This window comes from Diabrotica virgifera, chromosome 9 (assembly GCF_917563875.1).
Source record: "Diabrotica virgifera virgifera chromosome 9, PGI_DIABVI_V3a".
NCBI classification, from domain to species: Eukaryota; Metazoa; Arthropoda; class Insecta; order Coleoptera; family Chrysomelidae; genus Diabrotica; species Diabrotica virgifera.
In genome coordinates this window covers 221,616,621-221,632,667 of record NC_065451.1, presented here as the reverse complement: position 1 = coordinate 221,632,667, position 16,047 = coordinate 221,616,621, and the positions used below count along the sequence as shown (strand labels likewise).

Below are 16,047 nucleotides of genomic sequence, written 5' to 3'. Positions count from 1 at the left end.
CATTTTAATAACTAATTTTATTTACTACATACAATTGTTGACGTTTTCATAACATAACCTGAATCTTATTTTTTCTTCTTATTATTTTTTTGGACTATGGCCTTGACAATTATCCAGTAACCAGGACTAATATAATTGGCCAATATAATTAAAAGTGCGAATTTTAGTATAGAGCGTAGAAATAGGGGTCGCTTTGCCGAACTTGCACGGTCCCAATACGTCATTTTAAAGAGAAAGAATGTAAGTTATTTTTTGCTAAAGAAATGTCTATACCTATATCCCCGTGGAAAAAAGATATTAGGCAAAAAACAAAATTGCTTTCTTTAGTGTTGTTTTTTGCTTTTCTTTTGAATATACTTTTGTAAATAAAAATATTTCTGACTTTAAAATGTAATATTTCGATAGTAAATTTAACCTGGAACAATTTTCCTGAAGACGTCTTTGTACCAAAAGTGCATAACACTCACCCTAATTCACCTTGTGCCTAGGGACTAATTCACCCATTTCTCAAAAACGCACCCATTTAAATGGTAGCACACCGCGGTTTTTTCAAACTTAGAGGTCCATTGACTATATGAGACAATAAAATCCCGTTAACGTTGTAGTTCCTTTTAGCTCTCTTATTTTGAACATAATCAATAGCCTAGAAAAGCCTGTTCACAAATTAACATACCTGGGTTATAATTTTGGTCCTCACTTTCGTCTTCGATCTTTTTCTTATCTTTCTCCTTCTTCTCCCCTTCTAATATCATTTTTCTCAACTCTTGTCTTTCTTGTTCTTCTCTCTCGAGGGACAACTATGGAAAGAAACGGTATATTAAATTTGATGAAGGTATTTGTTCAGGTATTTACCATACCAACACACAATGAATCTGATACATCATTTTGATATCAAGGAGGCCAATTTGCATTACCCATATTCAGGCAATCTATACATGCTGATTTTTCGTCTGTTTGCAGAATATTTCTTTAATAGGAATTTCTATCTTAGTCCGAATTGAGTATATGTCCTTTAAGGACTCTTTTAATGAATTAACCACATTACTATTACACGGTGATAAATCAGGATGGTAAAGCGGATGTTCTAGAGCTTTTCATTCCATACCCTCGAGCTGATACTAAACGAGACAAACCACTGGTATGTAGAATGACAGAACTTCTGAACTTTCCTACACATTTATCCTTGATGCTAACATGTAAGCATTTTAATGTACCTAAACATAGTGTTCCGTGGTGTGGTTGAGTTGGATGCGTGTGTAATAACCTTATTGTCCACGGAAACAATTAAATGAAATTAAAATAAATGTAAAAACGACAAACTGTCTGTCAATAATATACTTATTTCAATCGGTAAAAAAAACGTGAAAATGTCTCGAAAGAGGGTTTGTTATTTTAGCGAGGGTGTGACCGCACGGGGTGCCCGCTGTGACTCTACTGAACTAGACCACAAACACTAATCTGTCATTATGTGGTTCTACCATATGGCCAGACAGGCGACAATTTATTAGATCTGGTGTTTTAAAAACTGCAAAGGCATTTTACCTGAATAGGGATATATTTCGTTTCTTAAAACTTAACAGGCCCTTCTATGCATATGGTTTGTATATTAGGAACGAATCACATGTGAATTTTAAATGACCCATATTATTTCGTTTAGAAAGGAAAGTTAATATTTAAAATTGACAATTAAAAAAATAGTAAAATAGTAATTGAAGCGTGTCGCCACAATAGCTTACTCTCAATATTAAGGTGCGATGTTTTTAAATTCAAGGCAACATATACTTGTCATAAGAAAACACAGTCAAAATCTTTAAATTACCTTTTAAACTTTAATTTGAAATTGAAAATCGACTGAATTTAAAAAAATTATTTAATAACTGAAAAATATTTTTGTTATACTTTTCAATTATTAAATCATTATTTAAATTCAGATGATTGTTCATTTCAAATTAAAGTTTAAAGGTAGGTTTCTCAAAAATTTTAAAAATGGAGTTGGTTGGTTTTGGCAGTAAGCCGACGAAATATTGAATTTAATCCAAATAATATTTTAGTAAGTTTTGACATAAACAGTTTATTTACAAATGTACCATTAGATAAAACTTTAAACATAATTAAAACGAAATTAGAAAATGATAATACATTCACAACTAGAACAAGACTAAATGTATCAGCTATAATGGAGTTATTGACATTATGTACCAATAATACCTATTTTCAACTAAATAATGAATTCTATAAACAAAATTTTGGTCTAGTTATGGGCTCTTCTTTATCTCCATTATTGGCTAATATATTTATGGAGGATTTCGAAATAAAATCATTTCTAAACAAAATTTAAAACCCACAGTATGGTGGAGATATGTAGATGATGTATTTTCAATATGGCCTCATAGATCAGAATTGTTGGATACATTTCTGAATATTATAAACGATCAAGAAGAGACAATAAAATTTACAATGGAAAAGGAATACAATAACACTTTACCTTTCCTCGATGTTTTAGTCTCAAAGAAGGATACTGGATATGAGACTCAAGTGTACAGAAAACCAACACGCACCAACAGATATCTCAATTACAAATCAAATCACAACATCAACGTTAAAAAGGGAATCATTTAAATCCTTATATGATAGAGCCAAAATTACTTGTTCTAACGAAAATTCATTTTTAGAAGAAAAACAATTGTTAACATCTGTTTTATTAAAAAATGATTTTCCTTTATCGTTTATAAATAAGGAATTGTCAAGATTGGATCGAATGGAACAGAACAACTTAGAGCGGGATCTTACAACATTCACAAGAAATAATACGAGGAAAATATCAATACCATATATAAAAGGACTATCCGAGAAACGTAATTGGAAATATATTCAACATTTCAACAACATTCAAAACAACAAACACATTGAGATCTATTCTATCTAAAACTAAACCTAACAATGAACAAGAAAGAACAAAGAATTGCATTTATAAAATACCTTGTGAATGCGAACAATTTTACTTGTGAAACATCAAGACCATTAAACGTTAGAATAAGTGAACATCAGTCTTATATTAAAAATAGAGAATTTGATAGATCTCAAATATGTCAACGCGCATGGGATAATAAACATAGATTTCAGTGGAGAGATTCAAGTATAGTCCTGAAAGAATCAGATAGTAAAAAGAGAAAAATCAAAGAAGCGGCTCTAATTATGCTAAATGAAACCAATTGTGTCGCAAATTCCTCGGTAGAATGCAGTAGGATGTGGTTACCCATACTGAAAGAGGAAGTCAATAGAAAGAAAATACCACGATTAGTAAGTCAATAACATATCGAGTTAATACAAATTTTATATTTTAGTATTACTTATTGTACATCTATGTATTATTAATATTATTTATAATTTAAACATATTAAAGTCAGAATTTGGTATTAGTTTTTTGAAGGTAAATTAAATGTAAGACCAAATACTTACGATGTCGGGATAGCATCTAGTATCACGAGGTTTTTTCCTGGTTTTCCCTCGTGATTTACTATGGAATCTCTAACGCGAGAATTTTACCGTCATCGTTGCATTTGGTTGTCTTTTTAAAGACAGATCACATGCTATGATTTTTTTGTGACGGATATTCTTGAGTTGGGATTGATTTCATGTAATCGAATTAACTCTTTTAGTAAAGTCGTCCCAGGAACGCAACTCATAAATATTGGCGATATCATTTTAAAGGCTTCTACTTTAAAATGTATAATATACGTCTGAATTGCCAATATAAATGAGTCAGATTAAATACATTATTAGAAGAATTTTTTTACTTAGCAACAACATTATTGTTTTTAGTAGTATTTTGTATTTTGGCAACGAAACCCGATTTGGGCTTCGAAACGTTAATAAAATCATTTTTTTGGTAAAATCGTGGCTTATTCCCATTAAAAATAGTTGATTATAAAAATGCCACAAGGAAATAGCTTCAGAACAACAAAAAGTGTTTCTATTGGACAATCTTGGTAGTATTGAAGCACGTTTATTGATAAAAGTAAAATGTTACCTGTGAACTGGTCTTCTTATTCGCCAACATGTTCTCGATGTTCTTTCCCATTTCTTCTATATCTTCGTCACTTTCCTCTTCGGAACTCTCCCCTTCATCGGTACTGAGTACCTCAGCACTGGACAAGACGCGATTTTGTAAGTCAAATATCCTCTGGCACTCCTCTTTGTACCTTTCCTGGTGCTCTGCTATGGAAAACCTGTTTCCTCTAGAAAATTTATCCATGCCTTCTTCACCAGCTTTAGCTTTTTCTGTAGACAGTGTCCGGACTACATCAATTACTTCCCATCTAGATAATTTTTTGATCTAAAACAGCAAAAAATCAATATTTAGGTAATGTAAAAACAACGCATGTATAATGCTTACTTCTTCTTCAGGAACTCCAAACTTCCTCAACAAAGCTTTAGCATTATTCAAAGATAATCTCCTCAAATCAGCATCTGTACCAGTAACAGTCCTCTTGGGCTGCGACTCCTGTTCTTCCTTGCTTTGAGTAGGTTTGTTGGGGACTCGCACGTAGCTGAAACCTTCTCCACATCCTGTAGGATCAGCGGGACCAGTCAACTGGAGCAAACATTTGCCCTTCATGGCTTGGATGTAAGCCCTTGTCGTATTCCAAGGTGCCACTTTGACTTCGTCGTCCATCTTCAGTTGCATTTCTTCGTCGTCGTCTTCGGCGGGCGTGAAGATGAATTTTTCTCCATAACCAGCGTCCTAGAAACAATTAAAACAGTATATTTATTGATATTGATGCGACTCAGAAAAATCACAATTTCCGGTTTTTTCGTGAAAAACACCATGAATTAATGTTTGATTGCAACATTACCGTATAGTATGTCAAAAAATTGGCAACCTCGCATAACGGCTGTCATAATTCAATGCAAATGTCATAATTAAAGTCCGGGTTATGCTTTTTTTGCTTTTTTTGCTTATAATTAGGATTTTTAGTAAAAATACTTATTTTAAAGACATGTTGCTTATCTTTGTTTATTTTACTTCTTATGATAAAATATAGTTAAATTTCATGTGTAACTTCCTGTCTTAAGCAAAATTCTATGAAATATACAGGGCCATAAATCTCCAATAATTCAATAAACCATAAGAATCTTAATCCCTTTGGCTTAGGAGATAAACGGGAAAACCCATCGTTATAACTGCCCATATGTAATAAACTAATATTTGTCTACAGACAGCCCAAATTTATTATATTGTAAAATACTTTTCATTTTTAATTTGTGCCTCTTAGTGATCACTTGTAATTAAGAAAAATAATTTGAAACTGGTGTTTTGGTGTTTTAATTGGTGAAAATATGTCTTGAACCTTGCTTATTCCATAAAAACTTTGCTTATTTTTGCGACATTTTTTGCTTATATAAGTGTTTATTTTGACCTTTTTGTCATGCTTATAATCCGGACTTTAGTCATAATAAAGACAGCAAATATTAATTGGCAAAATTGAGTATTTTGGTGAATATCAACCACTTTTTCATTATAATTCAGTATTTTAATGAAAATTATAAAATATTCCGCACTAATATGATATAAATAAAAGGTTAGTAGAAATATATAGTTCTGTTTTATAATTAAGTGAAATCTAACAATAAAACACTGAAAACGTTGTTTTCTATACTTCCACAAAATTTATTATAACTATGTGACTACAGCTGTTTCGGCAGAGTGCCTTTCGCAAGTGATTTCGTTTACTATGTGTTTGCCTTTTTAAAGTCTTTAACTGAAGAGGTTGAGGAGTGGGGAGCTGTTTGTCTCGAGTTGGTAATTCAGAATTATATCTGTATTTTTTAATTTATTAAAAGGTTATTATTAGTAAAAGAAAGGAATAAGACCAGCTTTCAGAACTAACAACAACTTAAGCAAATATATTGTAACAAAATAATTATTGACCTACCCTCGTATACCAGCTCCCGTCTCCGCACAGACAGAACACTATCGATGTTTCGAGATACGCCGATGCAGCGCCGATGACGTGCAAGCGGTCACATGGACATAGCTGGAGATATATAGATATTTCTGGAATATCTGTATCGCATATATAAATAGGACATATTTGTAAATAGAGTTTAGTGTATAAGATAAATTCGTCTGTAACTTATATAAATAAAGTCGTATATAAATTACGAACCGCTAGTTTTATTGTAATTAGAAGTAATTACACTAATCACGCTACAATATTAAGAACAATAAGAGCCGAAAGAGAAAACAACTACATAGTGGTGTCTACAAACTAACTTGTGGTGACTGTCCGAAAACTTACATCGGTCAAACTGGCAGAACCTTTGACAAACGGATAGCAGAACACAAAAGGGCTTTCGACAATAGAAAAACAGACCCTTCTACATACGCACTTCACCTTCTAGATCATAATCATTCTTTTAATGAAGAGTTTCAAATTTTGCATATTCAAAATAAAGGCCTTACGCTATCTTTATTAGAATCCATGGAAATTAATAAATTAAAAAATACAGATATAATTCTGAATGACCAACTCGAGACAAACAGCTCCCCACTCCTCAACCTCTTTAGTTAAAGACGTTAAAAAGGCAAACACATAGAAAACGAAATCACTTGAGAAAGGCACTCTGCCGAAACAGCTGTAGTCACATAGTTATAATAAATTTTGTGGAAGTATAGAAAACAAACGTTTTCAGTGTTTTATTGTTAGATAAAATGAAGTTCTATCAAGTAACGGTCAAATCCATCAATTATTAAGTGAGATGTTTACGTTTGTATAACGGACTCCCCTTGTTGAGTAAATTGACTCTTCCATCTATTTCATGTGTTGTGACGATTTTTGATTTTACTATAGAGAAAAACTAATACAATGTCGCTATAAAAACTTGGCTTCAAAATTCACCGCAAAAATTTATAAATTCACCGCAAATCATTAAAATTTTTGCCCTCTTTCAATTATGAAGTTTCTCCAGGATCATTAAACAATAAAAACAAGGTTTCACTTACCTTCAATCGTTGTTCAGCTGCCACCATACTGAAATAAGAACAACACTGTTCAGGAGACACCATCGCTCTGATTTCTTCTTCAGTCGGTAAACGAAATTCTGGTTTGATAACCCACCAATTGGAGTCCATGCCTAGAAGGAAATACAAAGTGAATAACATCCAAAACATGAATAACATGCCCAAACATCCAAAAACATCAGTATAAGTAAAGGAGTAAAAAAATACTAGATTTGTTGTAAAAGGTATATTTTAAAATACCCTAAATAAGGGTCACAAAACAAAACGTTTTCGGATTAAGAAATCCATCATCAGTGTTCTAAAAGTCCTAAAATTAAGTATAACCTAATTAATTGAGAAAAAGTTAAAAAAATTAACAGAGGTTTTAAAAAACAAGAGGCCATACTTACAAAAAATAGCATGCCTGAGCCACCAAAATGTGTTGGGTAAAAACCCTTTAAATGTAAAAGATTATGTTATATTACATATTTATATAAAATGCAAATGATGTTCTAATTTTGCATTTTATATAAATATTTTGATTTGCATTTTATATAAATATGTAACATAACATAATCTTTTATATTTAAAGGGTTTTTACCCAACACATTTTGGTGGCTCAGGCATGCTATTTTTTGTAAGTATGACCTCTTGTTTTTTAAAATCTCTGTCAATGTTTTTTAACTTTTTATCAATTAATTAGGTGATACTTAATTTTAGGGCTTTTAGAACACTGATGATGGATTTCTTAATCCGAGAACGTTTTGTCTTGTGACCCTTATTTAGGGTATTTTAAAATATACATTTTACAAAAAACCTGGTATTTTTGTGATTTATGGTATACAGCCAGCTACAGGAAGTTTATTTTCCTCGTGGATAAAGGAGTAAGGCAGGATTGTGCACTATCCCTTTTACTCGGACCCACAATTCAGGAAAGCCTTAAAAAACCTCTCTACAGGAATAAAAATTAATCCATTTCACAAATTTCTAATGTAAGGTAAGCAGATGACACTGTTTACCCAGTGCAAGGCTGAATATCCCTTTATCTATAATGATAAATGTGAAGATATTAGAACAGTTCAACCATTACCAGTACCATGGCTGCTAGATTAACCACAAGCTTCACCCAGAACAAGAATTTTTTTGTGTATATTGCAAAAACAAAGAGTTATCCATCTATAAACTACGATCTCGTATAAAATGAAAAATTTGGACTTACCAGTTCTTTTAAAATCAGCACACAACTTCAAACGCTTTCTGATGCTGCTCTCAGAATGGGACGGAAAAGCCCTCTTAATCTCGTCCATCCTTATTTTCCGTGGAATAGTTAAACTTTTCCAGAAAAGACGATATATGAAAACCTACAACAATATGAAAAAGTTTTGTCTTTGGTCAATCTGTTTATCTAAATTCCTGAACAAAATTAACCTCTCACTCTCTCTCTCTCTTTCTCCTGTGCGAGGATACTTGTACGCGATTTCAATAACTTGTACGTTCTCGCTTTCTTTCACTCTCTCTCCCTCTCCCTATGTCTCTGTATTTCATTGTCACACTCTATTTCTATCTCATTGTCTCTTTTTGTGTCTTATCAGTGTTCAGTTCACCACTCTATCTCTCTACTTCTCCCTCTCAGTCTTCAACTCTCTTTCTTTATCTGCTCTTCTTCCATTCTCCGTCTCTCCCTCGATCTCTATATATCACTTCACGTCAATCTCTTTCCATGTATCTGTCTCCTTCTTTATCTCTGCCTTCTCTATCGCTATCTGCCTCTCTATATCTCTTATATCTCCTACTCCTTCTCTATCGTTGTTTTTATCACTCTTTATCGTCCTCTGCCTACATCTTTCGCTCAGTCCGCCCCTCCCTGCCCTTTGTTTCATTCTCTTTCTGCCTTTCTGATATGCCTTCCATTTTACTATCTCCCCATTTCTTTCTTTGCCACTTTCCTCTCTCCCCCTTTATTCTCTGTCTTTATCACAATTTCTTTCACTTCGTCTGTCTTCGTCTCCATGTTCATTTCTGCCTCTGTACCTCTCTGCCTCTCTCTATAACTATTTGCCTCTCACTCTGTCCACATTACTCCCTCTATCATTATATCTGTCTCACACTCGCTGATTTTTGTCTCTCAATCCATCTCCATCTTTTACTCTATCCCTATATTTTTCCTCTGTCACACTGTCTGTCTCTGTATCACTCTCTATCTCTCTCTCTCTTTTTGTTTCTGCATCTCCCTCTGTTAATCTCTCGGTCATAAAATTAGATGTTTCCCTAATCGGGAAGCTTGAATGTCTAGATTATTCAGGAATTTAGTATTTAATTAAAAAATGTTAGTTACCTGTAGAAAATCTCGAACGAAATTATTGGCTCTTTTGGAATTCGGTCCTGGGACTTCGTAAAGAGGGCACTGTTGACCGGCTACATACAAGGCGTCTACTTCTCTGATGTAGTACTGATGGCGGGTTCTTATAATAAGAAAATCTGTCTCTGGCGGGGTGTGTTCGTAGATTGGAGCCCTAGAACCATGAAACTATAATATATGCCTAGTAGAAATTGTGTAGAATGACAGTATTTGACACTTTTAATGTTTTATGTTAGTTAAAAAAAATCTTTTCGTTATTGATAATAAAGGTATACTTATAAAATACTTAAAGAAATGTACCGAAGAGATCATTACAAACATTCTAAAGTACCGTTATAAAAATTATATTTGACATATTATAACAAGCAGAAAAAATATCTCACCTGTACATATTATTTTCAACCGCCTGTATTGACTGTCCAGGATGCAAAATTCCCAAAAACGGAGACGTATGAGCATACGCCGTTTCTCCATACCTATAAGTAGGAGGTCCAGCATCTTTTGCAGCTTTCCTTTTATAATAGTTCTTGATCTTTGAACACATTCCAACCTTAAAACAATAATAATTATTATGCAATTAATTATTATATCAATTTTTAAATCATGTTGACTTACCTGATTCATTAGAGGAGGATGCTCTTCACAAAATTCTACGAGAATTAAATCACCATCACGACCAGTTAAATCTTCGGGAGTCCTCATAAAGAATACGTCACCACCTCCTGAAGCCATTCTTTCCGCCTCTCTTTGCTGCACAAGAAAATAGGCTAAATTACTGAACTTATTTTAAGTAACAAAACCAAACACGAGTGGTCTGAAAATGTCTCGGCCTGATAGAAAAAACGACAGTCGAAGAAGTTTCATTTTTAAACATAAGTTACTATATTAGAATATATTGGATCCAGCTTTGTTTCAATGCCGTTTTTCCATGTCTGTAGATATACTCTCGAAGAGCTACAAAGCTCTTAATGACAGATTCATAAACGGAAATTAATGTCCATATAAAGCATAAAGTCCGAGGATGCCAAGTCTGGAGGATAGGCTGGATATTTCAACAATTCATTGTGTAGATCTAGATTTTGATTGCAGGTGGTCGTCCCTACGGAAAACGGTTGTTTCTTGTTGGGCCGGGTCTATTTTCAAGTCCAGTTTCATTTAACGTTTAGACTTGCATTCTCCAGTTATGGCTTTGTCTTTGTGATCCTCAGTGAGCACGTGCGGTACCAATCTTACTCAAAACTGTTCATATCCAATTCCTAGTGCAAATATGACCAACATTATCCCTTTTCTATCAATAGCACATTAGTAATTTAACTCTCCCCTCCTCCAATACATTCATCATGCACTCAATCATTTCCTAATGTTGTTCTGAAGCTATTTTCTTGTGGCATTTTTGTAATTAACTATTTTTAATCGGAAATAAGCCACTATTTTACTAAAAAAATGATTTTATTAGTAATATTGTGGCTTATTTCCCATTAAAAACAGTTAATCAATCATTTCCACTGTGGCCACAATATTCTAACGTCTTTAGGGAATGCCACCTTGGATATATCACGGGCCTGTATGTCTCTCTGTCTCCCTCTTTCGCTACTTCTCTCTTGGTCTATGTACCTATGTCAGCCCTCTCCTTCGCCTATTGGGACCGTGCAAGTTCGGCAAAGCGATCTCTATTTCTTAGCTCTGTACTTTTATTCGCACTTTTAATTATATTGGCCAATTATATTAGTCCTGGTTGCTGGATAATTGTCAAGACCATAGTCCAAAAAAATAATAAGAAGAAAAAATAAGATGCAGGTTATGTTTAGCAAACGTAAACAATTGTATGTAGTAAATAAAATCAGTTATTAAAATGCAGTACTGCAAGCAAAATACAATTAATTAAATTTACCTTTATATAATAATTGCATATCATATCAATATTGTGGAGCAATATATAATTTATCTGCTTCAATGACAGAAGGTATGAAATATACGTCAATTTGACAATTTCAATTGACAATATGAATTATTTAAGATAGATGCAATATTTCTCCGCGACTCGCGCACGGTCGTTTCTCGTTTCCCTTTCCAAGTACTTGCACACCGCGAATATCTCTCTAGCTATCCCTTCCACTCGTTTTTTTCTATATCTAGGTACCTCTCTTCTCTCTTTCTCTTTCTTGTGGTTCTCTACCAACAAGTGAACATTACTCCCATTTCTGGACGAGGCCAAGAACTTGTCAGACTGTGTTAATTTTATCATATTACAGTATACAGTATAGTCGTCTAGTTTCAAAACCCGATAAATCCACTTTTTATGAATATTGAGTTATTCATGTCAACAGATTTGTAATCTTGCCCTCTACAAGTTTATACTGAATTTCCGATGCAAAACCCTCTAAATCTAATCTTAATTTGCATTTGAAATATTGGGTTGGTTTCAAAATCCATCAAATCCAAGCACTGTTAAAATCAAATGCCAGCAAATCAGACGCAACCAATCACAGTCAGGTAACAAATTAACGTCATTGCATGGCTGCAATGACCATTTGTGTAAATCATTTGACGAAGTCCCGAATTTAATAGTTTAATTCAATGTTTTTTGTCAAAATAAAACCCATTATATGATAAAACAACGATGTTGTTTCATCGGATATAATTCAAAACCCAACAAGTCCGTAAGTAAAAATCAAAACCCGACAAGTCCAGTTTTGTTTTTTTAATTTTATATAAAATTACGTATTTCCAGAATAATTACAAATGGTTGTTAATTCAGAAACATATCTTTTAACTAATAAAAAATATGAATACTCATAAGCTTAACTTTCATACCAAAACAGTTTTTCCGAATTTCCCAACATATGACCTCAGTAGATTTGTCGGGTTTTGAACCTAGACGACTCATATGTCAGTAAGATTTTGTAGATATGTTATGATATTTGTAGCGAATAAAACAGATAAAATGATTACCAAATGGTAAAAAAATTTGTAAATATATTAATGAGTCCCCCAATCAGTTACTCACCTTAGCCTTCTTCTTTATATTCTTCACCAACGGCATAACCGAATGTGGACCGGGGTCTTTCAAAACCCCGTGCGAAAACCTTTTCATAGGCGGTCTATGGAAGTTTCTCAGACGCATCGGGCCCATGTGAGTCTGTATAAACGGTGCTCTTAGCTCTACAACGGGTGTTGAGTGTTGGATCAAGTTTGCGCCTCCTACTTTCAGTCTTAGTGTAGTTTCTGATGTTCTAGGTTGATAATATCTAAACAAAAATAAAAAATATAAAAATAGTATTAATAAACAGTACTAAGCTGTTCAAATAGTTTTGCGGTTCGATAAGAGAGGGCGATGCTACTAGCCTAATTTTATTGAAGTTATACTTCTTTAGACGCGATTTCATTCAGGGTGAAATTTTATTAATCTGCGCGCATGCGCACACAGGGAGTATAGATTTCGTTACCAAATGTTTTAATTTATGTATTTATCAGTCCAGAAAAGGTGTGGAAAGAATATATTAGTGTTTTTAAATGTATTTTTCTACAAACGTGTTAAAAATGCAATTTATAGCACTCCATAGGAGCGTTAAAAATGCTACTTTAAAGCACCGGTGCTTTAAAAATTTTAAGGCACTGCAGTTAAAAGTGAATTGTCAAATTGTGAAACGTCAAAATATTTATATTTCATTTATTAACATTAATAGATATTAATAATACAACTTGCGCAATTTGAAAAAGGTGGTTTAAAAAGTTTTTTAAAATTTAATTTAAACTGTATTGCTTTTTTAACACGTTTGTAGAAAAAAACTATTAAAATTTGTTAGAATATACAAAAATAAAAGTAGATGTTATTCTGATTTACGTATTGACAGTATAGGCAGTTTTGATGTAATTTCAAGAAAAATATAAAAATGGAATGTCAGTCAAGTTCAAGTAAAAGTTTTTGTAGGTATTGTCCTGTAATTGAGAATGAATAATATAATTGTTGATATATACGACGTTTGTAAAAAAATATTGTATGATATTCGCGGTGTGCAAGTACTTGGAAGGGATACGCGAAACGATCGTGCGCGAATAGCGGAGAAATATTGCAACTTTCTTAAATAATTCATATTGTCAACTGAAATTGTCAAATTGACGTAAATTTAATACCTATTGTCATTTAAGAAGAAAAATTATATATAGCTTCACAAGATTGATATGATATGCAATTATTATATAAAGATAAATTTAATTAATTGTATTTTGCTTGCAACACTGCATTTTAATAACTAATTTTATTTACTACATACAATTGTTTACGTTTGAATAACACAACCTAAATCTTATTTTTTCTTCTTATTATTTTTTTTGGACTATGGCCTTGACAATTATCCAGTAACCAGGACCGTATGATTGGCCAATATAATTAAAAGTGCGAATAAAAGTTCAGAGCATAGAAATAGGTGTCGCTTTTCCGAACTTGCACGGTCCCAATAGATACGTGTTAAAAAGTACATTTTTAAGGCACTCATGTGAATTGCAGAATCAGCGAAGCGAATCTTTCACACGAAACTTTCACATACGTGCCCTAAAATTGTACTTTTAACATTTATATCATAAATAACTATTATTATAATTTTTGTGTATTTGGACTTGTCTATCCTGTCTAATATTTAAAGTATTTTATAATTCGCTTCGTCTGTTTGTCACTATAGTCCGTTCTTTAACGGTAACATATTGCAAAATCTCTAAATTTTAAAGAACCGCTTGGATTGACATGAAATTTGGCATACACATAGCTAACAAGTCAAAGAAAAAAGTGATATTGTGCCGATATGTGCTTTTGCCCTGGGGGTGGTTTTCACCCCCTATTGGGGGTGAAAAAATATTCGTCCAAAGAAAGTCAGGAAATGGATAAACTAGCTAATGTTAAGTAACTTTTGTTCTATAGAGTTTTTTCACCAAGTCAACACTTTTCGAGATATTTGCTAGTGAATATGTTCATTTTTCAACAAAATAACCACGCTTTTAGACGGTTTTTCGTAAATAACTCAAATAGTAAGTATTTTGTCGAAAAAACATTCTTAGCAAAAATATAGCCTGTAAAAAATTTTAAAAAATGGTGTATATATCACGTCTCTACACCTAGTAGGAGCAAAGTTATAGCTAATGAAAAATAGGTTCATATTCGTCAAATTCCAAATGGAATACTTTAGCGTGAAATAACCAAAAACGAAGCACATTTCGGGGAAAACTCATTACAACTTATTTAAAGTGTTTAAAAAAGCTTCATTTTTGTTTTATAAAAAAATTTTCTAGCTTCAAAACTAAACAAGTTACGCTCAAAATAAAGTTAGTCCCTTTTGGTTTTGGTAAAAAAATTGAGAAAATCACCCCCTAATGAGTATCTTAAATGAACTTAATCGTTACGACTTCACAAGTTTCTTGACTCGTGTATATATTGTTTATATGATCTGTAAGTTTCATCGGTTCAAAGTCCTTATTATTGAAAGGGCTGTAGTTAAAAGGGGTTGAACGAGTCACTGATCACGAATGTATGCAAATTTAGAAACACCAAATCTTAATCAATTTTTGTCTAACAGAAAAATAAAGAAATACATGATATTCAGAAAAGCAAATCTGACTTTTTTTGTTTTTCGAGATTTTTGGTATCTCTAACAATTTTTAAGTTATTTTGAAAAATAGCATATTTTTCATAATTTAAATTTTTAAAAATTTTACTTTGAAACCAAATTTTTTCAAAAATAAGCACTTTGAATCGATAAAACTTACAGATCATATAAACACAACATAAGTAAAATAATTTGTGGAGCGGTAACGATTAATTTCATTTAAGTTGCTAATTAGAGGGTGGTCTTCCCGATTTTTTTTTGCAAAAACAAAAGGGACCAACTTTATTTTAAGCGTAACTTGCTTAAATTTAAAGAAACTTTTTGTAACAACAAAAATAAAGCTTTTTTTTAAACACTTTTAAAAAGTTATAATGGATTATCCCCAAAAGTGCTTAATTTTTTAAATATTTCACGTCGAAATATTCTATTTGAAATTTGGTGAATATGAATCTATTTCTCATTTTCTATAACTCTGGTTCTACGAGATCCAGAGACCTAACGCGTACACCATTTTTTTTACTTTTTTATAAGCTATATTTCTGCTAAGAACGTTTTTTTCGACAAAATGCTTACGTTTTGAGTTATTTGCGAAAAACCGTCTAAAAATGTGGTAATTTTGTAGAAAAATGATCACCAACACTCGCAAATAACTCGAAAAGTGTTGACTTGGCGAAAAAGCTCTATAGAACAAAAGTTACTTAAAATTAGTCAGTTTACCCATTTTCGGACTTATTTTGGACATATCTTTTTTCACCCCCAAGAGGGGGTGAAGGTCACCCCCAGGGCAAAAGCACACATCGGCACAATATTACTTTTTTTCTTTGACATGTAAGCTATACGTATGCCAAATTTCATGTCAATCCAAGCGGTTCTTTAAAATTTAGAGCAAAAACCGTGAAAGAATGGACTACTATGTCTGAGAAATCTTGTAGCCCGGATAATCAAAAGGGTATAGCTCAGTGGTAGAGCGTTGGGCTGGAGATCAAGAGGACTCCGGTTCGAATCCTGGTGTTTTCTAATCTTTTTTTAATTTTTGGTATTGTTTTAATAAAAATGTTTGGAAAGTAGTAAGTAAAAATTAATTTAAT

The 16,047-nt window shown here is 32.6% G+C and overlaps 2 protein-coding genes across 3 annotated transcripts in view; both read right to left on the bottom strand.

Moving 5' to 3' along the window:
• The window catches only part of LOC126892004 (uncharacterized), a 502,972-nt gene that overhangs the window by 22,018 nt on the left and 464,907 nt on the right, over positions 1 to 16,047 (bottom strand). The window lies entirely within an intron of this gene.
• The window catches only part of LOC114330179 (transcription initiation factor TFIID subunit 1), a 68,971-nt gene that overhangs the window by 35,528 nt on the left and 17,396 nt on the right, over positions 1 to 16,047 (bottom strand). For both annotated transcript variants that reach the window (XM_050661398.1, XM_050661399.1), the window contains exons 10-18: positions 12,370 to 12,610; positions 9,978 to 10,112; positions 9,746 to 9,912; positions 9,339 to 9,516; positions 8,223 to 8,364; positions 7,007 to 7,137; positions 4,397 to 4,744; positions 4,031 to 4,336; positions 674 to 797 (exon numbers count right to left, since the gene is read on the bottom strand). In XM_050661398.1, coding sequence (XP_050517355.1) covers positions 674 to 797; positions 4,031 to 4,336; positions 4,397 to 4,744; positions 7,007 to 7,137; positions 8,223 to 8,364; positions 9,339 to 9,516; positions 9,746 to 9,912; positions 9,978 to 10,112; positions 12,370 to 12,610 — 1,772 coding nt within the window. The remainder of the gene's footprint in view (positions 1 to 673; positions 798 to 4,030; positions 4,337 to 4,396; positions 4,745 to 7,006; positions 7,138 to 8,222; positions 8,365 to 9,338; positions 9,517 to 9,745; positions 9,913 to 9,977; positions 10,113 to 12,369; positions 12,611 to 16,047) is intronic.